This window comes from Pecten maximus, chromosome 15, assembly GCF_902652985.1.
Source record: "Pecten maximus chromosome 15, xPecMax1.1, whole genome shotgun sequence".
In the NCBI taxonomy this organism is placed as follows: domain Eukaryota; kingdom Metazoa; phylum Mollusca; class Bivalvia; order Pectinida; family Pectinidae; genus Pecten; species Pecten maximus.
The window spans coordinates 20,611,223-20,635,696 of NC_047029.1; the positions used below are offsets into that span (position 1 = coordinate 20,611,223).

Below are 24,474 nucleotides of genomic sequence, written 5' to 3' on the forward strand. Positions count from 1 at the left end.
GTGAGATAGTACAGATACCAAACTCTCGTTACCGTAAATATCATACCAGGTGTGAGATAGCACCGATACCAAACTCTCATTACCGTAAATATCATACCAGGTGTGAGATAGTACAGATACCAAACTCTCATTACCGTAAATATCATACCAGGTGTGAGATAGTACAGATACCAAACTCTCATTACCGTAAATATCATACCAGGTGTGAGATAGTACAGATACCAAACTCTCGTTACCGTAAATATCATACCAGGTGTGAGATAGTACAGATACCAAACTCTCATTACCGTAAATATCATACCAGGTGTGAGATAGTACAGATACCAAACTCTCATTACCGTAAATATCATACCAGGTGTGAGATAGTACAGACATCAAACTCTCATTACCGTAAATATCATACCAGGTGTGAGATAGTACAGATACCAAACTCTCATTCCCGTAAATATCATACCGGGTGTTAGATAGTACAGATACCAAACTCTCATAACTGTAAATATCATACCGGGTGTTAGATAGTACAGATACCAAACTCTCATTACCGTAAATACCATACCAGGTGTGAGATAGTACAGACATCAAACTCTCATAACTGTAAATATCATACCCGGTGTGAGATAGTACAGACGTCAAACTCTCATTACCGTAAATATCATACCAGGTGTGAGATAGTACAGATACTAAACTCTGATTACCGTAAATATCATACCAGGTGTGAGATAGTACAGACATCAAACTCTCATTACCGTAAATATCATACCAGGTGTGAGATAGTACAGACATCAAACTCTGATTACCGTAAATATCATACCAGGTGTGAGATAGTACAGACACCAAACTCTCATTACCGTAAATATCTTACCAGGTGTGAGATAGTACAGACATCAAACTCTCATTACCGTAAATATTATACCAGGTGTGAGATAGTACTGATACCAAACTCTCATTTCCGTAAATGTCATACCCGGTGTGAGATAGTACAGACATCAAATTCTCATCACCGTAAATGTCATACCGGCTGTGAGATAGTAGAGACGTCAAACTCTCGTTACCGTAAATATCATACAAGGTGTGAGATAGTACAGACATCAAATTCTCATTACCGTAAATATCATACCAGCTGTGAGATAGTACAGATACCAAACTCTTCATTACCGTAAATGTCATACCAGGTGTGAGATAGTACAGACATCAAATTCTCATTACCGTAAATATCATACCAGCTGTGAGATAGTACAGATACCAAACTCTTCATTACCGTAAATATCATACCAGCTGTGAGATAGTACAGATACTAAACTCTCATTACAGTAAATATCATACCCGGTGTGAGATAGTACAGACATCAAACTCTCATGACCGTAAATATCATACCAGGTGTGAGATAGTACAGATACCAAACTCTTCATTACCGTAAATGTCATAGCAGGTGTGATGATGTTAGAGTATAGACACCCAAATTCTCATTTGGCAAAATACAAATAGATGTGTTTCCTGTAACCCATGTGAAGTTAGCATTAATAATTGGTTAGAATGATATTTCTTCAGAAAGTTGCCATAGAAAATTTAGGATAGGCACAAATCCAGGTCAGTAGGAAAGAAGGAAACATTTTTCTTTTTTTTCTTTTTTTTTGGGAGGGGTGGGGCGCGACACAGTAACTGTTACATAATCTTTTACAAATGTATATATAAAACAGATACAAAACTCTAACATCACAAATTTATGATTTACGTTATACATGTCCTGTACAATATTGCGAGATACCCAACTGATGGTCTGGTAGGACTGGTTTAATTATCCTTACCTCAGTGATATATATATATGTAAGTACAGTCAAACCTGTATTAAGCGGCCACCCAAGGGACCGACAGATATTGGCTGCTTAAGACAGGTGGCTGCTTAAACCAGGTTGGCCAGAAACGGCCTGTTGCCAAATACTTTTTTCAACAGTTTCTTGAATTTATCATATTATAATGCACTTATTGGTATTGATAACAATATGCAGTACAGTGTATTTTGAAATGAAAACCAACAAAGATCAAAGTTTTGATAAATTTGATAAAAATACCTAGTCATGTAATCATCGCGGATGTCTACTTCCAGACAAAATGGCCGTTTAATACAGGACGATACAACGACTCGGGGCAGATTTTTGTGGCTGTTGGCCGCGTTAGACAGGTGACCGCTTATTTAAGGTTCATTATATAGTGTTTTCCATCGGGCGGACCACAGACTGGCCGCTTATTCAAGGTGGCCGTTAGAGCAGGTTTGACTGTATATGTGTCGGGCGATATCACGCTTACTACATGTATATTCAAATCAGTTTTACCAATTTTTGGAAACTTTTGCCATTTGTCATTTTCAACAACAAATTAACAAAATAAATAAAGTATTAAATATCATCTGTGACTATTACGTCCATGGAGTTCTATATACCCCTCTTCTTTAAGCAGCTCTCGTTTATACTTCCGATGTACAAGAACTGCATTTGCATTAAAGTAGTACTATGTATCTCTGTTCTAAGATCTGTTGATTAGTGATACAGTGTATATTGAAAAATTATTTCCCCCTGGGGACCGAATTCGAGATGAAATACAATGAAAGCCAGATTTAATGTCCCTAAGTGTATAATAAATCATTGATTCATTTTTTACCTCTACTAGTCGTTCATTATTATGTCATCATTTCTTTAATACTGTATAGTTGGTAATTTTCGTGGGGGAAATAATTTCACAATATACTTGCATATAGCACGAAAATAAATACCCCAAAAAAATATTTATATATACAAACCAATGTATAGTTGTGTTTACTGTAGAAATATAATACCCGCGAACTAGTACTGAGACAACTGCGAAATATTAGCTCCCATGAAATTTAACAACTAGTACAGTACTTTTCCAATTAACATTTTGTTCGACTGAAGTAGTTGGATACTGGTATAACATCCTTATCAATCAAGGTTTAAACTTCACTTGTCATCAATCTTGGAAGATAAACCTGTTCACATAAATCAAGGAATTCAAAGAATATGTGGGTAAAAATAGCAACAGGAAATCCAGAGACACAATCAGATATTTAGTGGTGGTGTTTGGCATTTGGACGTCATAAACAATTTGTTATACATTTCATTCAGCAGTAAAACAGATGGAGATAAAAACAATAATATTATATATAATCTAATAACAATCTCCACACATACACAATGATCATGATTACGTTAATGACTGAAGACAAAAAATAACATGTTATGTGAATGGGCATGATGAAACCACTTTTACATGCAACAATTAATTACAAAATTATCATGTCGAAAACAAAATTAAATTAGTTTTTAAATATGATAAAAAAAACATGCAATTGAGTGAGATCATACATCACCTTAACAAGTACAGTTAGTGTTTATTTGTATAATTCTCCAAAGTGAGCAAGCCTTTCGATTAATCTATCTCGACCACACCAATCTCTGCTTTATCCATGAAACACTATTTTCCTAGATGTTCTTGAACCTTGATGAGTATGCCCATATCTGCTGAGTCTCTGCAAAATCTGTTTTTAAATATGGCTGCTAGGCTGATGACTATTGTGACAGTTAAATTCTACTTTAGTTCTCATGCATGGCAACCAAAGATCATCTTGACAAGGTGTTCTCATGACAACCAAAGATAATTCTTACAAGTGTTGTCATGATAACTCAAGATAACCCTGGGAAAGTGTTGTCATGACAACACTATATAGCTAGATAACCCTGGGAAGGTGTGTCATGACAACACTATATAGCTAGATAACCCTGGGAAGGTGTGTCATGACAACACTATATAGCTAGATAACCCTGGGAAGGTGTGTCATGACAACACTATATAGCTAGATAACCCTGGGAAGGTGTGTCATGACAACACTATATAGCTAGATAACCCTGGGAAGGTGTTGCCATGACAACACTAGATAACCCTGGGAAGGTGTTGCCATGACAACACTAGATAACCCTGGGAAGGTGTTGCCATGACAAGTCAAGATAATCCTGACAACTTCATGTCACAATTGTTTTAGCAAATTTTTCTGATGGCAGACATTCAACATGTATCATTTTTGATAATGTACCAATTACATATAGGGGTATATATATCGAAAGTTCATACCAGCTTTACACTTTGTTACACAAAAAACAAATAAACGCAACTGCACCAACCATATAGCAGATCAATATATAACTGAATCAATCACATGACTGGATGACCAATCGCATGGGAGGACTGATCATATGACTGGAGGACCAATCACATGACTGGATGACCATCGCATGGGAGGACTGATCATATGGCTGCAGGAGAACCAATCATATGACTGGAGGACCAATCACATGACTGGAGAACTAATCATATGGCTGGTGGACCAATCACATGACTGGAGAACCAATCACTGGAGAACCAATCATATGGCTGGTGGACCAATCACAACACTTGTCCAATCACATGACTGGACCAAAGACTGGATAATCCCCTATACCCAACTGACCCAATGATACAATCGAAGACTATTGTACCATGACACATACTACTCATCCAGTCATCACCTGTCACAGAATTTGTTCTTTATGGTATTATGAACATTGCACACAAGTAAGTTTACCCAAGAGGTATCCCATAGTAAGCTATAAGCCACTGAGTGGCTATGCTCTCCTTTGCGAACACATTATTCTGGCACACGGACTTCCTCTCTTCACTGCAACAACACTTCAATGTGTCCATGCCATCAATAACATTGTCAACTGTTCTGATCAAAATAACTCTTGATCAGCAGTTTTAGCCTGAGTTCAACTTGTGGCGTGATGCTCAGTACAATTTGTGTCATGTTCAGTAAAACACCCGCCTACGTTCATGTGTTATCCTTGTTTGTGAGATTGGTCTGTAGTTTATGTTGAGATAACTGTTGTGAACTCTCTGCACTAGCTGTTGCTATAGAGGATGTAGTTGCCATGCTGGACAGGTTTCCGACAGAATGTGAAATATTGTATGATGGTTGAGAAGTCTGAATCTGTAAGTAAAAGAAGATAGTCACTTAAAAGGAATCTCCAAACACAAACAATGGAGCTTAAATATGTTATCCCCATTCCCTAAGGCAATTGTTTTATATTGTTGCCAAATTTCGAAAATTTGCAGATTTCAACTGAAAATGTCCCTCTCTATTCAATAGTCTTCCAGAAATAACATAAAATGGCCTAATCTCAAATGAATGAAAAGAGTTTTGAAATAGTAATAAGGGACTATTCTATTAAAATATCTACCCTGAACCCAGGACTCCAAAATCACTTCTATCCATGGTTGGATTGTCTTCCTACTACTGCTATTTGTTGAATAAATTCTATAGGTACCCCTTAACCAAACCTGGAGTCCTGGGGTAGGGTAGATATTTTACTGAAAAAGCCCTAATGACCTTGACCTTGCCCAACTGTAACATGCTATCTAAGGTATTCTCTAACATTGGCCCACTGGTACATGATTCTAAGGTATTCTCTAACATTGGCCCACTGTAACATGATTCTATCTCAGGTATTCTCTAACATTGACCCACTGTAACATGATTCTATCTAAGGTATTCTCTAACATTGGCCCACTGTAACATGATTCTATCTAAGGTATTCTCTAACATTGGCCCACTGTAACATGATTCTATCTAAGGTATTCTCTAACATTGGCCCACTGTAACATGATTCTATCTAAGGTATTCTCTAACATTGGCCCACTGGTACATGATCCTATCTAAGGTATTCTCTAACATTGGCCCACTGTAACATGATTCTATCTAAGGTATTCTCTAACATTGGCCAACTGTAACATGATCCTATCTAAGGTATTCTCTAACATTGGCCCACTGTAACATGATTCTAAGGTATTCTCTAACATTGGCCCACTGTAACATGATTCTATCTAAGGTATTCTCTAACATTGGCCCACTGTAACATGATTCTATCTAAGGTATTCTCTAACATTGGCCCACTGTAACATGATTCTAAGGTATTCTCTAACATTGGCCCACTGTAACATGATTCTATCTAAGGTATTCTCTAACATTGGCCCACTGTAACATGATTCTATCTAAGGTATTCTCTAACATTGGCCCACTGTAACATGATTATCTAAGGTATTCTCTAACATTGACCCAATGTAACATGATTCTATCTAAGGTATTCTCTAACATTGGCCCACTGTAACATGATTCTATCTAAGGTATTCTCTAACATTGGCCCACTGTAACATGATTCTATCTAAGGTATTCTCTAACATTGGCCAACTGTAACATGATCCTATCTAAGGTATTCTCTAACATTGGCCCACTGTAACATGATTCTAAGGTATTCTCTAACATTGGCCCACTGTAACATGATTCTATCTAAGGTATTCTCTAACATTGGCCCACTGTAACATGATTCTATCTAAGGTATTCTCTAACATTGGCCCACTGTAACATGATTCTATCTAAGGTATTCTCTAACATTGGCCCACTGTAACATGATTCTATCTAAGGTATTCTCTAACATTGGCCCACTGTAACATGATTCTAAGGTATTCTCTAACATTGGCCCACTGTAACATGATTCTATCTAAGGTATTCTCTAACATTGGCCCACTGTAACATGATTCTATCTAAGGTGACCCAATGTAACATGATTCTATCTAAGGTATTCTCTAACATTGGCCCACTGTAACATGATTCTATCTAAGGTATTCTCTAACATTGGCCCACTGTAACATGATTCTATCTAAGGTATTCTCTAACATTGGCCCACTGTAACATGATTCTATCTAAGGTATTCTCTAACATTGACCCAATGTAACATGATCCTATCTAAGATATTCTCTAACATTGACCCACTGTAACATGATTTTATCTAAGGTATTCTCTAACATTGGCCCACTGGTACATGATCCTATCTAAGGTATTCTCTAACATTGGCCCACTGTAACATGATTCTATCTAAGGTATTCTCTAACATTGGCCCACTGGTACATGATTCTATCTAAGGTATTCTCTAACATTGGCCCACTGTAACATGATTCTATCTAAGGTATTCTCTAACATTGGCCCAGTGTAACATGATTCTATCTAAGGTATTCTGAAACCAGACATTTCAGGTTATGTCATAGACTTCTAGAATATAAAGCTGTATTTTTCAGATCTGATGCTTCTATTTCTGATACAGATAAGTGATGATAACCAATGGCCATAGTGCTATGGATCTTCATGTGATAAATGGCACAGTGCCATGTTTTAGAAAAGTCTTCTGGGTTAAAGATTGGCCAATGCTGACGGTTGATAGTTACTTACGGTATGATTGGGTAATCCCACTGGAACTGTCAGGGCGGAGGATGATAGTGTTGCTGGGTTGATTTGAGCTGTAAATATAAAGTAAGAGGCTCTTAAACTACACCAACACATTTTGTTCATCTCTAAAAGATACATCAAAACATTCTGTGTACCTGTAAGGTCTCACGATACACCAACACATTGTTTTTGGTGGGCGAGTTATAATTTATCTTTAAAATCCTTACCTGTGGTGGGCGAGTTATATCCTTACCTGTGGTGGGTGAGTTATAATTCAACTTTATATCCTTACCTGTGGTGGGTGAGTTATATCCTTACCTGTGGTGGGCGAGTTATATCCTTATTTTTGGTGGGCAAGTTATATCCTTACCTGTGGTGGGCGAGTTACAAATTAACTTTATATCCTTACCTGTGGTGGGCGAGTTATATCCTTACCTGTGGTGGGCGAGTTACAAATTAACTTTATATCCTTACCTGTGGTGGGCGAGTTATATCCTTACCTGTGGTGGGCGAGTTACAAATTAACTTTATATCCTTACCTGTGGTGGGCGAGTTATATCCTTATTTTTGGTGGGCAAGTTATATCCTTACCTGTGGTGGGCGAGTTACAATTAACTTTATATCCTTACCTGTGGTGGGCGAGTTATATCCTTATTTTTGGTGGGCAAGTTATATCCTTACCTGTGGTGGGCGAGTTACAATTAACTTTATATCCTTACCTGTGGTGGGCGAGTTATATCCTTACCTGTGGTGGGCGAGTTACAAATTAACTTTATATCCTTACCTGTGGTGGGCGAGTTACAAATTAACTTTATATCCTTACCTGTGGTGGGCGAGTTATATCCTTACCTGTGGTGGGCGAGTTACAAATTAACTTTATATCCTTACCTGTGGTGGGCGAGTTATATCCTTACCTGTGGTGGGCGAGTTAGATCCTTACCTGTGGTGGGCGTGTTATATCCTTACCTGTGGTGGGCGAGTTATATCCTTACCTGTGGTGGGCGTGTTATATCCTTACCTGTGGTGGGCGAGTTATATCCTTACCTGTGGTGGGCGAGTTATATCCTTACCTGTGGTGGGCGAGTTATATCCTTACCTGTGGTGGGCGAGTTATATCCTTACCTGTGGTGGGCGAGTTATATCCTTACCTGTGGTGGGCGTGTTATATCCTTACCTGTGGTGGACGAGTTATATCCTTACCTGTGGTGGGCGAGTTATATCCTTAGCTGTGGTGGGCGAGTTATATCCTTACCTGTGGTGGGCGAGTTATATCCTTACCTGTGGTGGGTGAGTTATATCCTTACCTGTGGTGGGCGAGTTACATCCTTACCTGTGGTGGGTGAGTTACAATTAACAATAGGACTATGGCTGGTGCTGCTTCTTCCACTTTGTTCCTAGAAAACAGAACATTTAAAGGTCAACATCTTTTTCTGCCAATATCTGCAATAATTTTTATGCCAAAATAAACTGTTATTTGATTTTAAAAGGCAAGATTTATAACAAATTTGTTTATCATAATAGTAAGTGGACATAGCAGACAGTAAAATACCTGGTATGCATTGATGCGGGGAGATACAAACTTACATGTGAACCCCTGGGACTATTCTGGCTAGTGTCAGTCGTGTTGATATTGTTTGTTGGGGTGTAGGACAGAGAAAGACGTGCATTCACTGCCAGTAGGTGGTCCCGGCGTGATGTCAGGCTCTGAATATGGTCCTCTAAACGCTTGTTTTCAGACTTCAACTGATGAAGACAGCTTAAAAGGGAGGCAACTGGAGATAAAAAACAAAGCATGCCACATAATTCCTTTTAAATACGCATGAAAACACCAACATCATTTGTAAGCTCACAAGTACAGTGACAATTTACTTTAATGGGGACAGCTCCTATATAGACAGATAAATGTAAAAGTATGTAATCTATTTCTGGAGTAATTCAATGAAAGGAGACAAAAAATATTGAACCTTATATTCATTTAAAACCTTATAAGGTCTACTCCCAAATTGCTCTTGTTTATCCTAAAAAAGCAGTTATCTACTTCTAATTTAGAAACTAGTCCAAGGTGACCTTGACATTTCAAAGTAAACTTGATCTGTACAGAGTTGACCTTGACCTACTTACTGTCAAAGTGTTGGCCCTGCTGCATTAGAAACTGTGATCCCTGTTCCCACTGTCTCTCCAGTAACTGATCCAGACTTGTTGGGAAATCACTGTATAACACAAACAAGTTTTAACATCACAACTACAAGTTTCTGAAGTTAAATTCTCATTAAAATCCCTCACATCTCTAAATATGGTTCACTGCCAAGTAACATTATTCATTTTCTATCACAGTGGAAATTTTAAGAACAGAACTATTTTAAAATGCTGTATTTCATTTATTGCTTGTAAATCTGTATATTTCTTTCAGCCACTTCTGGATCTTGCATAAAAGCAATACAGACAAAATGTATATCATAGCAAAGCCTATTTGAATTTGAGTTATCAACAAACATTTGTAACGACTTCAACATTGTTCCAGCAATAGGTTATATAATTATATACATGGTGGTGGATAGGAGGCTGATGGTTGGGGCAGGGACCCATGTTTTTTCTTCTTTTAACTGTAAGAAACAGTCATACTCATGATGTACAAAACTATCTTTTTACAAATAGTGACATTAAATTTGACAAATCTCACTCACCACTAAAATCCATTGTATTATCAGTTGAATGTAAACTTAATTTATTTTACAACAATTGTGAAATAATTCATATCAACCTATATTAATCACTCTTGTTGGCCTGGATAGAAGTGTGCGAGCTCGAGGGGTCTTATTGTAGAGGAAACTGGAGTACCTGGAGAAAATGTATGCAGGTGACCCCCATACCTTTTAACGTCCGATTGGGAAATTAAACCCTGGCCACCTAAGTGAAAGGCGAGTGTGTTACCACTGTATCACCTGACCACCTAGTTATCATTATTATCACTCAGTTACAAATGCCTACTCCAAAACCCTCCCCCATCACCATCCCTTATAAAGACTGACCTTAGTCATACCTGAAATAGACCTAACCTATTCTTACATTTTCAGAATATTGCAAAAAAAAAAATCCTCATGTGAACTCCTCAAATATCACTAAGTGTTGCCATTTGTTGAGTATTCAAATTTACCAGAATGAACTACATTTTAGAAGGTCTACAAAATTCTTACCAGTTTTCTTGTTTAGATGGTGAAGCTGCAAGGCTCGGAAACATTTTTGGCACTCCTGTCAACTCATTACTGCCATCCAGGTCTAAAGGTCAGAGGTTAAATGTGTGTCATTGTAATTATAAATATTTCTCGAGTTGAATATGATAATCGGAAGTGGAAAATATTTTACTGGGTTGATAATATATGGGAGTCAAGCCACACTTTCTTTAGTCTCCTTTTTGTATTCTTCTTTAGATTTAATATTGTAATTGTTGTAATAAAGATGTTTTCAAAATGATATCTTGTTTTTTATTTTTTCTTATTTGCAGTATTAATTTTAAGAATCATTATTTTACATAAATAATTCCCTTATTGAGTATAAATGTTTTGTTATAGAGTATAAATAATTCCTTTATAAAGTATAAATTATACACTACATTGTAATGCAGTGTAAATGATCCCCTTAAAGGGTATAAGTTATTCCCTTAGAGTATAAATAATTCATTTCCATTATCTGTTAAATGAAATTCTAGTCAATGAATATATTCTTACCTGGAATCACAGCATTCATATTACCTGTTGAATGAAACAAAATATTAATCAGACAGAAAATATTTGATTAAGAACAACTACATGATCGACAGATATTTAAGATTAATAAACATCTTCCATTGATATTTTCCATTGAGGATAGACATTACACAGTGGTCTGTGGAGGATAGACATTACACAGTGGTCTATAGAGGATAGACATTACACAGTGGTGTGTGGAGGGGAGACATTACACAGTGGTCTATAGAGGATAGACATTACACAGTGGTCTATAGAGGATAGACATTACACAGTGGTCTGTGGAGGATAGACATTACACAGTGGTCTATAGAGGATAGACATTACACAGTGGTCTGTGGAGGATAGACATTACATAGTGGTATGTGGAGGATAGACATTACACACTGCTCTATAGAGGATAGACATTACATAGTGGTATGTGGAGGATAGACATTACACAGTGGTCTGTGGAGGATAGACATTACACACTGCTCTATAGAGGATAGACATTACACAGTGGTCTGTGGAGGATAGACATTACACAGTGGTCTATAGAGGATAGACATTACATAGTGGTATGTGGAGGATAGACATTACACAGTGGTCTGTGGAGGATAGACATTACACACTGCTCTATAGAGGATAGACATTACACAGTGGTCTGTGGAGGATAGACATTACACAGTGGTCTATAGAGGATAGACATTACACAGTGGTCTATGGAGGATAGACATTACACAGTGGTCTATAGAGGATAGACATTACACAGTGGTCTGTGGAGGATAGACATTACACAGTGGTCTATAGAGGATAGACATTACACAGTGGTCTATAGAGGAGAGACATTACACAGTGGTCTATGGAGGATAGACATTACACAGTGGTCTGTGGAGGATAGACATTACACAGTGGTCTATAGAGGATAGACATTACACAGTGGTCTATAGAGGATAGACATTACACAGTGGTCTGTGGAGGATAGACATTACACAGTGGTCTGTAGAGGATAGACATTACACAGTGGTCTGTGGAGGATAGACATTACATAGTGGTCTGTGGGGGATAGACATTACATAGTGGTCTGTGGAGGATAGACATTACACAGTGGTCTGTGGAGGATAGACATTACACAGTGGTCTATAGAGGATAGACATTACACAGTGGTCTATAGAGGATAGACATTACACACTGGTCTATAGAGGATAGACATTACACAGTGGTCTGTGGAGGATAGACATTACATAGTGGTCTGTGGGGGATAGACATTACATAGTGGTCTGTAGAGGATAGACATTACACAGTGGTCTGTGGAGGATAGACATTACACAGTGGTCTGTGGAGGATAGACATTACATAGTGGTATGTAGAGGATAGACATTACACAGTGGTCTGTGGAGGATAGACATTACACAGTGGTCTGTGGAGGATAGACATTACATAGTGGTATGTGGAGGATAGACATTACACAGTGGTCTGTGGAGGATAGACATTACACAGTGGTCTGTAGAGGATAGACATTACACAGTGGTCTGTGGAGGATAGACATTACACAGTGGTCTGTGGAGGATAGACATTACACAGTGGTCTGTGGAGGATAGACATTACATAGTGGTATGTAGAGGATAAACATTACACAGTGGTCTGTGGAGGATAGACATTACACAGTGGTCTGTGGGGGATAGACATTACACAGTGGTCTGTGGAGGATAGACATTGCACAGTGGTCTGTGGAGGATAGACATTACACAGTGGTCTATAGAGGATAGACATTACACAGTGGTCTATAGAGGATAGACATTACACAGTGGTCCCTGGAGGATAGACATTACACAGTGGTCTGTGGAGGATAGACATTACATAGTGGTATGTGGAGGATAGACATTACACAGTGGTCTGTGGAGGATAGACATTACACAGTGGTCTGTAGAGGATAGACATTACACAGTGGTCTGTGGAGGATAGACATTACACAGTGGTCTGTGGAGGATAGACATTACACAGTGGTCTGTGGAGGATAGACATTACATAGTGGTATGTAGAGGATAAACATTACACAGTGGTCTGTGGAGGATAGACATTACACAGTGGTCTGTGGGGGATAGACATTACACAGTGGTCTGTGGAGGATAGACATTGCACAGTGGTCTGTGGAGGATAGACATTACACAGTGGTCTATAGAGGATAGACATTACACAGTGGTCTATAGAGGATAGACATTACACAGTGGTCCCTGGAGGATAGACATTACACAGTGGTCTGTGGAGGATAGACATTACACAGTGGTCTGTGGAGGATAGACATTACACAGTGGTCTATAGAGGATAGACATTACACAGTGGTCTGTGGAGGATAGACATTACACAGTGGTCTATAGAGGATAGACATTACACAGTGGTCTATAGAGGATAGACATTACAAAGTGGTATGTAGAGGATAGACATTACACAGTGGTCTGTGGAGGATAGACATTACACAGTGGTCTGTGGAGGATAGACATTACACAGTGGTCTGTGGAGGATAGACATTACACAGTGGTCTATAGAGGATAGACATTACACAGTGGTCTATAGAGGATAGACATTACACAGTGGTCTGTGGAGGATAGACATTACACAGTGGTCTATAGAGGATAGACATTACACAGTGGTCCCCGGAGGATAGACATTACACAGTGGTCCCCGGAGGATAGACATTACACAGTGGTCTGTGGGGTACAAATTATAAACAAGTACTGTGGCTAAGCAAAGTGAAAACCTTGAGCAGTATGCACAGGCAAGTTGAAAAGTTACCCAGTATTGCGAGTTATATAGTTAAATTCCAAATACTTATTTTTACTTTAAAGCTGTACAAATGATGATGTCTACAGATGTGTTAATACTTACTTGATGGTCCAAAAGACGACGACAAAGACAATGGACTTGGTGCACTGAGACTTTGAAAATATGGACTTCCTCCAAACGTAGCAAAACTATTCATCCTAAAATATATAATTATCAATCTGTTACAAATACTGAAATCTAAATTTGTTAATTTTACAATCAAATGTCTTTTTCTGCTAAAATTTTAGTTATTTGAAAATTTTCTGTTCTCTTCTTACCGCACAAATTTCTTGTCATTTTGAAACCCTTTCCCTACATGAATCCCAAAGATAATGAAATAACAAAAATTAAACATAAATTATGAAAGGTCGCATCTTGTTATGATTTTCTTCAATGCTGCATACATCTATCATTCATGTGACACAAAACTGGAATTAATTTACTGAGTTACTAATTTGCTAAACATGCCCTCACATAAAAAATATTTGACTATTTTCTTGTGTATGGACTGCTTTTGTTTATCACAGTCCAAACGGTTGGACCATAGTTGTTCATTTAATGAAATAAGGACAGACCTAGTGATTTTATATTGTTTTCAGACGATCCTTTCAATGCTTGCATATAAAACAGGTGACCCAGCTTGTCATCATAAACAAACAGGCCCATTGTCTTTGATGTTTAATCTCTGCTGACCTAACATCATGACCTTAAAACATGACTGAAAATGAACTTCAACATCGAGTTGAAAATTAAAACCTGATGATCTTACGAACCCAGCAAGTCCAGCTGCCGTACTGTTGATGGTGCCGTCACCTTTCCACTTGGCCTTTTTAGTACCTGGGGGTGACGACTCTTTCGCACATTGTGACCCTGATTTGACCTTTTTTGTACCCGATGAACCCTGTCCTTGTTTTAATCTCTTCACTTTTTTATCTCCTTTCTCTAGAGACCTGTCAGAGTACATGTTTGTACATGATATAGATACCTTGTGCCAAAAAAGAAATGATTATAGAAAACTAGCTACATAATGTGGATCTTATTGAACAAGTTTGATAGATTCTACACTACATAGCCCCAAGATTAAGACTATTTTTCAGATACCTTGTACTTATGAAAATATAATATGTACACAATTGAACTATTATACACAATAGGTAAACAAATGACCTATTATACACAACAGGTAAACAATTGACCTATTATACACAACAGGTACACAATTGACCTATTATACACAACAGGTACACAATTGACCTATTATACACAACAGGTAAACAATTAACCTATTATACACAACAGGTAAACAATTAACCTGTTATACACAACAGGTAAACAATTAACCTATTATACACAACAGGTAAACAATTAACCTATTATACACAACAGGTAAACAATCGTTCTATTATACACAACAGGTAAACAATTAACCTATTATACACAACAGGTAAACAATTAACCTATCATACACAACAGGTACACAACCTATTATACACAACAGGTAAACAATTAACCTATTATACACAACAGGTAAACAATTGACCTATTATCCACAACAGGTAAACAAACGTTCTATTATACACAACAGGTAAACAATTTACCTATTATACACAACAGGTACACAATTAACCTTTTATACACAACAGGTAAACAATTGACCTATTATACACAACAGGTAAACAATTAACCTTTTATACACAACAGGTAAACAATTGACCTATTATACACAACAGGTACACAACCTATGATACACAACAGGTACACAACCGGTAAACAACTGACCTATTATAAACAACAGGTAAACAACTGAACTATTATACACAACAGGTAAACAATTGTCCTATTATACACAAGAACACAATAAACCTATTATTACACATTACGTCAATTAATGTATTCCTAAATCAGTTCACCTTGACCTTGAGCGCTTGCCATCCATGACATCAGAATCATCATCTTCTTCTGTCACCGAGTCGTCTAGGGAATGTTGTCTTGACACTGACACCCCTCCACCCACAAAGTTCTCCAGAACCCCTGAAAATGATGTAGCTGGAGCTCCTAACGAGCTGGTTGCTGCACTTGTAGAACCCATCATACTAGAGTCATTGGAATTAGGGGCCATAAATTTTGGCTCTGCTACCAGAGGAAGTTTTGGGTCACCATTGTGAGCTAGATCTGTGATTGCAGAGTCTTGTTCGTCCATAGACGGGGATTCTGTGGAGCTGACGGCAGAGGAGTCTGACGTACCGATACCACTACTGTGTGATAATGGAGGTGTGTTTGTCTCTCGTTCCTTAGGAGCGTCACCACCACCTGACGCTACGGCTGAGTAAACACTAGAGATCTGTGAACGTGACTCGCGTTGCTGGGCGAACAATTCTGATGATGTATATTTAGCCTCGGCCTTGTTCCCCTTCTGTAACATACAAATGTTTATAATTACCAAAGTTATGTCAGTTTTAAATGCCAAGGAAACAATCCTGTTCAAAAACTGAAAAAGAAAGATATCCATAAACCTTAATATCAAATAATTTGTCAGTCAAAAGCACAAAATTTATCAAAATGTGAAAATGAACAGACCAATTTTGAAAAGCCATGACGAAGTTAAATTCTACATTTTAAAATTTTGAAGAAGAAAAAATATACTTGTATCACGTTAATAAGCATGCATATGGACACTTGCCTTTATCAACATCACCTGAAGTTGGATCATTTATCAATAACAGGGCACCAGTATGTTCAATAAGCAATTTTAAGTTAATTACATATTTTTTCACCTTTCTTTCAAATAAATAAAGTGAAAGTAGATATTAATGTTTCAAAGAAGAAAATCTGTATGTCTTTCTTTCTATGTAATACTGAAATACTGGTAAATGTGAGTCTATCTTTAATGGTACCTTGAAGTTCTTGTTGGAATTAATATTTTTCTCCGGTGAGTTGTCAGGAGTGGCGTTGTCAGCCGGTATGGGCTTGAAGGCAGGGATGATTTTGATATTAGCATCCTTCTTCTGATAAACAGAAACAAATGTTTATGTTTCATATGTGCAGGGAGTAAAGATAATGTAATAATTTATTAACTTTCAGACTGAATAAATGCAAACGGTTTTACTTTGTAACAATTTAAATGATCTTTGATTTGAACTAAAATGAATTTTTATAATACATGTACATATTCAGAACAATAACCTACAAAAAATCAGCAGATTGATCCCTAAAACAATAGACTACATACCAGTTTTTTGTAGTGATAAGCACAGTATCCACAATACTTGACATTGTCGCCATAGTTACCAGCTTCCTCACACAGCAGCCCATGGGCTTGGGCACTATTAACACAAAATGTTACATGATTATCATACAAACATGTTATGACATAAGTTTGGTTGTTCTAGCACTTTTATTTATTTCAATCTTAATTTGAACCATTCTTCGTATTACTACAGCATTGGAAACAAAGTCCAACAGAGAATCAAGCATAAAATATGATCTACTAATTTTTGAAATTATGAATAACTAAATAGATTAAGATCTCTGTATCCTTGAAGTATCGATTGACTCGGGTGCTTGAGATGTATACCACATGTAGGTAAGTCGAGACACTAACCAGGTAACGTGGAAGTTCTGTTTACATCCGTTTTTGTTACACTGCATACAGGCTCCCTGGTTAGCCTTACTGCTGCGATCATGTTCCTCACAGATATAGCACGTCTGTAACGTAAAATAAAATACTACAGAGATCTGGTTCACTCAGAATTCAATTTATAGGTTTGTAACATTGTATTACCTGAATCCGTTGGCTTTAATAAGATTTAAGATTGCTATACACTCTAAAATAGCAAATGGCATTTTCATTCATTGATTTGTGAAATCTTTCTATTAAACAACTAATATATTGCGGTAATTTTTTAATGAAGGTATGCTTTCAGGTAATCGTGATGTTAGATATACCAAGGGTTTCTTCCATCATTTTTTACAAATATGTTATATAATTAATATAGCTTTCATTCATCATAAACATGACCATGTTGAGAAAGCAAGGTTACCCTTGAAGAGCTTGCGGCACACCTGTATACTTATGGCAAACCCTATTAAGTATACATATACATTGATAAGAAACTACAGATTATATTCAATAAATGTTGAATCCTAATCTGTATAAATTCTTACCTTGTGGAACCTCTCAGGTGGGACATTCTTTAGTACGATAGGCTCCATGGTCTGAACATTGGCAAACCAGGCCTCCGGTACAAACAGTGCACAAACAACATGGCACCAACTCACTGTAACATCAACAAGTGGAAACTCAATACAGATGTACCATTTCTACATTACCATATCTAACAGAGACACTTAACTCACGAAAATCACTGAACAGAGCAAATGGGGAAGGACCTTAAAGTTACCAGGGTGACTTTTAATTTTTCCTGTTGTCAAGTGACGGTAGGTTTTCCTGCGATACATTTTCTACTACGCAAATACATTGATCAGCATCATATTGATTTACACCATTCCATTGTTATTATAATTATATAACTGATATTTACATCCTAGAATCAATTTCAAAATATTTTTTGTGTCTATTTTATCAAATCATACAGATTTATTGAACATTTATTTGCTGAACTTCACTAAAGCCAATATCATCTAATAAATGATTGATTCAAAACCTATGTCTGTAATCTAAGGCGATGTGCAAAGTTTTGATGTAACGCATATAGAATAGATTATCAATCTATTATTGTGTGACCATGGATCTAGTGAATATAATCCATTATCCATATTGTTATGGAGTTAATGGCAGAGAGCTACAACACAGATTATAATAGGGTATAATGTAAAGAAAACAAGAGACAAACAATGAAGTCTTTTCTAAGCACGAGGGCTTTCATTTCTTCAAATGCTTAGTGACATAGTAACAATGCCTCATGTCATCATAAGTATGATGACGTCCTATAATATACAAAGGGATATATGACGTATAAATATGTCCATGGTGGATCTTCAGGGCTTTTTCTCACTGGTTTGGGAAAGGGCCTTTTGTCTCATTTTGGGAAGAAAATTGGTGAATTGGGAAAGATTTTTTCAAGAGTAAACTGCAAATTTTGGGAATTTGGCTAAAATGTGAAATAATTTCAATTGGGAATGGGGCCCATTAACGGCCCCAAAAAGCCCCCAGAAAAAGCCCTGATCTTTTCTTCCGACTACCTCATCTTACATGATTTGATCTTCAACACATCCCCTGAACACTTGAATGTAATGTAGGTCAGAGCTATAAGAGCAGTTAAGCGTTTTGCCGACCAATGTGACTGTGAGTGAGCTCGAGACACGGCTACATATATACGATCATCAAAGCTTTGGCAGTAATTTACAAAATTGGATTTATTTATAACAGGAATAATATATAGTTTTCCAACTTGATACCTGATTTAGATGACATTGAAAGTGGTTGATTAATTCCCTCAATACTCTACACTAGGTCCAGCTGTTGTAGCAGCTTTAAAACTTATACATTATAAATATAGGCATGCGCATGTGTCAATTTTTTGGGATTAATGATAGATTTTTTTGTATCATTGTATCATATCAATTTATTTTTCCAATATCCAGCCCTAATATATTCATATACATGGAAATTAAATACTATTCATACCACCAGTGTCTGTTCTCTTCAGAGCTCCGTCCTTCTGGGGGCAAAGTTCACATCTCTGCAATACAAATATATTTTTATATCATTTATTTGGCAAACAGAAAGGCATATTTTGTCACTACTATTAATGATATTGAATATTATGTAAATACCTACATTTATATTAAACATTAGAGAAATCAGATCTTCACACAACTTATATCGGTTTAAATTCTTTACTTCAATGACCTGTCATCTCTGTGACTGTGCCTCAGCTGACCTCTCATCAGAAATTCTTTCTACCTGCAAGCTCAAGCTTTTCTTTAAACCTTCAAACATTATCCAGCAAACTAATTTTTAAATCGAAATAAAACTGACAACCTGTTAATGTCATTCAATATAATCGTAATCTTCATACTGTATTTATCCTCATATAAGCCCCTTGAGCCCTCCCCTAGAGTACAAGTTAAGCATTAAAATTTGTAAACAACTTTAAAGAAGGGGGCTTATTTGTGAGCAGAGGCTTAGGCATATGCACATCATTATAAATAAAAAATGAAATAAAACTGAATATTGATTACAGATTAAAACTGAACACAATTATTTCTTGATCACTTCAAATATTGCACAATGTGTACCAGTACAAGTCAAAGTACTAAATGGTGTGGATACATAATGATCAGCCATCAGTACTAAATAATGTGGATATATATAATGATCAGCCATCAGTACTAAATAATGTGGATATATATAATGATCAGCCATCAGTACTAAATAATGTGGATATGTATAATGATCAGCCATCAGTACTAAATAATGTGGATATATATAATGATCAGCCATCAGTACTAAATGGTGTGGATATACAATGATCAGCCATCAGTACTAAATGGTGTGGATACACGTAATGATCAGCCATCAGTACTAAATGGTGTAGATACACACAAAGATACATATATTATATCAGTTTTATTCATATGATATTCGCCCATGGGGCAGGTGAACTAAGAATCATGTGTCTTCCTTGAGCTTCTACATAGGGAGGGCTGACAAGTTACAAATTCAATTTTGAATTGTACAATGAATTTTTAGCAATAGCTCCTACAAATGTATCCAATCTTGCAAAAAAAAATGCATCATTATAGAAAACATGTACAGATCTAGATCTAGACTAGAATCTCTAATTGCCCAATATAACTGTTTTATTCTAGTGTATACGTACAGTAATGTATACAGCTCGCTATGTCTTGAAGTCAGAAGCTATGTAATGTCCTATATTATATAGCTACCTACTTACTCAAAGCCAGCTAGTGTATATATGTAGATCATCAATAAATTTACATGCAACTGAAGGCTATTCAGTGAGACTGGCAGTTCTTTTACTATGTTGTCAACACCATGCATACATTATTATACATGTGTACAATGTATATTAATTACTCCCTAATGCCTATAGCTAACTGAAGTCTAAAATGATTATTAGGACTAATTAAGACTGATAATTAGGATAAATTATGGATGCAGGCTGGTAGCCTCTATGTCCATATCAATAAAATTACAAAGTATCAAACTATATCACTTTGGTGCAATGTACAAAGGCTTATATTAATTAATGAATAATTGTTCTTTATATGTACATGTATGTAAAACAAGTATTTTACCAATATTCGTCTAACATGATTAGTGTCACATTTCTGTACAGTTTGATAATTTCAATTTCCAACAATTTATATCTGGTAACAGCATATTTGAATGGTGTACACATGTGATTAAAGGAAATTAGGAACATGAATATATAATTAATGATCATTGTTGTCGAAGTGTTAAATCTCCATATCAGACTCAGGGTGACCAAGATTCAAGGTGAACATCACCTATGTATACCTATATAGCTACCTGTGCCTAACTAGCATATACAATTTTACTTATTTCTATTTCAAAATGATATACAATGTACATATGTAGGGCAATAACACTTAGCTACAGAAATCTGCCTGAAATAAAGATAATGACTTATCATATGGATATTTCAATGTTGAATAGTAGGTAGTTGGTGAATGGTGAAGGTGGGCTGATCATTAACAGTGAACATGACAAATTGTGGTGTTGATAATTATGATGTAATAATTACTGGCAGGCCAGCAACAGATAATCACTATTCATAATAATGAGCATCTCTACTTCTATTTCACAGGGTGCAATAATATTTTATAATATACAAAGAAATTATGAACAGACTATATAGCTAGTTTGCAGATATATACATGTTTGCATGTTAAATATGTCAACAAAATAACTTCTATGTTGTACTGTGCTACCAATTATCAGAGGTTTCTGTAACATAATTTCTTATTTATTTTTAAACTCAAAATTCGGAAAATATAATCCCCTTTCGTAAGTTTTAGTCAGATTCAATATTTCAATGAATTTTTTTTATAGAAATTATCCATTTTTTTTCAAAAATCTCTGATAAAGAACATGAGTTGCCCAGGCAGAGTAGGTCAAACAAAACTTACTGAAGGCTCTGGAGTACTATTTCTGTTGCTAACCTGCTAGATGAAAAATGGACATGTTCAAATTATTTGCATTCACATGGTATTTATCCAGCCAACATTTTGAGATCTCATGACCATATATATATATAGAGCTTGGAGCTCAAGCACAAGGTTATGCTGTTCATGTACCAACACTATTTATCTTACGCTGGGGAAACCTAAAATAACCAGTTGGCCACCAAAACTACTATATAACTCACAATATTAAATGACATTGCTGCTCTATGTATGATTAGTGTGATGATGGTCATGATCAAAGATGACTGGAGGATTGTTTTCAACACAACAAAATTATGTGTCAAAATTGAGGTGATATCTGCATTAGGACAAGGTATAGATTTTTCATCATCATATGATGCTGGATTGGACCACGGGTCAGCACGGCATTTCATTAAATCTACTCCCTTTGTTGTCATTGTGACCAGTATACATTGTCCAAGAATAAGCTATAGAAAGTTGAGAGGCTTCATTGGGGTTAAAATATCATGGGTGACCATGAGTTATGGTTGTCTCTAGGGGTGAAGACCTTGTGAAGGAATGAGTAGTGTTGAAGTGGAAAGTATACGTCAGAACTTTACCTTACTTATATAAGTATGACATCTATGATCAAAATACATGCTAGAACTTAGAAGCAGTGATTTCCATTTAGCTTATTGAGTGGAAGGATGTCCGCTGATCAGTATCTATCTCATCAATAAAACGTCAACTGAACGTCATTAAGGCACGATTGGATTATTGAATAATATTTACATTAATTTAAAAAGTATATAATGGGTATACGTGAGTCTACACATGTAGCTGTGTAAGTCTATGTACATGCCTAAGTAACATGCATTCCGAAAGGACTTGTTCATTGATAGTTCATTTTAACAATCATATGGTTTAAGCATGCAAAGGTCAATTAACGACGAAACATTATCGAAACACAAACTGTCATCAGAGCATTGATCAGGCGAATCGCGATTTCAGACAAACCGAAACTCAATGTGGTGAAACGTGCTTCCGGTTGCGTACAAAATGGCTGCTTACCACTCTAGCAGTCCGTTCCTGAGACTCGCACTTCCTGCAGAACCAAGGTCCCGTAGGCACATGAACGATACCATAGCACGCTGAAAATAAAACAGAAAATTATGTTTCAAACAGTCGAGTAAGATCTAACGAAATCCGAATAAAATCCACCCCTGCAACCTGCTCACATGTGGAGGGAAAATCGCATAAGTTGGCAACGAACCTTGGTGTACGGCGACATTACAACCAGTTCCATCGCAATAAACGAGTGGGTTCTCTGCCCATCCACGTTCGTCGGAGCATACGCAGCATCCCCCAACCATCTCCTTCATAATGGCGAGCTCCAATGTATAGAAAGTCCTTCAAAATCACATAATGTTTGCATCTTAACTATTCATCCTCTGTAACCTTTTCCGGTTATTAAGGTTATTACACATGCGCACACCGTAAAATACTGCATTGTGGGATATGTTGTTGAACAAAACCAAAACACTACCACGTGCTTGCTTTTGATATGAAATCGCCTAATACATTACAATGTACATTGTATGTCAGTGACTCTCTGCAATAGCTATGAGATGTCAGATTCACATAAATGCGAAAGGTTTATTTATACACGTAAACAAAATGATAAAATCTCATCGATACAAGTTTGCGAATTTGATTTGAACCCTCTTTTATCTGATCAAAATCTATCTACATTCATACAATCTATTTACACACATAGTGAGCGGGGCTATATCAAGCTAATTGCAAGGTGTACGAGATAAATCTCATTTTGTAATTTCATCTGATATTTATAGATTTAACTTAGGACACGGACTTAGACATATATGTATTTACTTATCGTCTAAATATCGTATTTAGGGGTTTTAAAAGCTCACGTCATATATAATGAAGTGTAGTATATTTCGTTATTCTATTGTATTTAGTTAGAAATGTTAGTGTTAGTAGTTTTAGTAGTTCAGGTTTATGTTGACCATGAGTAATTAGATGGGGTGCCCTATTTGCCCTACATTGCCCGACTTAATTATGTACATGCCGACCGTGAGATTTTAGGCAGTGTAATACACCGGTCATTCACTGATAACGTTTTAATTACCTTGATCCGTGGCTACTGGTCTACGTTTAACACTGTTTGGAATTTATTGCCCCATGGCTTCGGGAGATCACTCTGGGGGTTCTTTATAGGTCCTCTGTCTATATTACCTAGCTATGGTCATCATATACTCATCCCTAATTACCATCTAAATGTTTACGTGTATGTGTATCCACATATCTAGGTCAACGGACCGCCTGCTCCGACAGTTTGCCCGACTGCTCCGACAGGATTTGGTCAAGTTATGTCATAAGGTCAGTTCAGGACACGTTTGCCCGACAGACTTTAGTATATAAGGAAGAGTGAGAGAGCTATGGAGT

The 24,474-nt window shown here is 36.7% G+C and overlaps 1 protein-coding gene across 4 annotated transcripts; it reads right to left on the minus strand.

Annotated features, from left to right (window-relative positions):
* Positions 1-1,569: 1,569 nt before the first annotated feature.
* On the minus strand, positions 1,570-23,468 carry LOC117343529 (protein AF-10-like). Of its 4 annotated transcripts, none has more exons than XM_033905913.1 (18): positions 23,279-23,468; positions 23,077-23,156; positions 22,009-22,041; positions 19,517-19,571; positions 18,034-18,146; positions 17,471-17,574; positions 17,099-17,192; positions 16,764-16,874; positions 15,780-16,282; positions 14,643-14,819; positions 13,933-14,027; positions 11,050-11,073; positions 10,519-10,600; positions 9,446-9,534; positions 8,909-9,096; positions 8,655-8,718; positions 7,328-7,395; positions 1,570-5,035 (listed from the first exon to the last, which is right to left on the minus strand). In XM_033905913.1, the coding sequence occupies exons 1-18, from the start codon at positions 23,385-23,387 to the stop codon at positions 4,877-4,879; spliced, it is 2,148 nt and encodes a 715-aa protein (XP_033761804.1). In that variant the 5' UTR covers positions 23,388-23,468; the 3' UTR covers positions 1,570-4,876. The 4 variants fall into 4 exon arrangements, with proteins under 4 accessions (XP_033761804.1, XP_033761803.1, XP_033761805.1 ...); XM_033905912.1 differs by having other exon boundaries at positions 22,009-22,044; XM_033905915.1 differs by having other exon boundaries at positions 4,866-5,035; positions 8,629-8,718; positions 22,009-22,044.
* Positions 23,469-24,474: the final 1,006 nt, after the last annotated feature.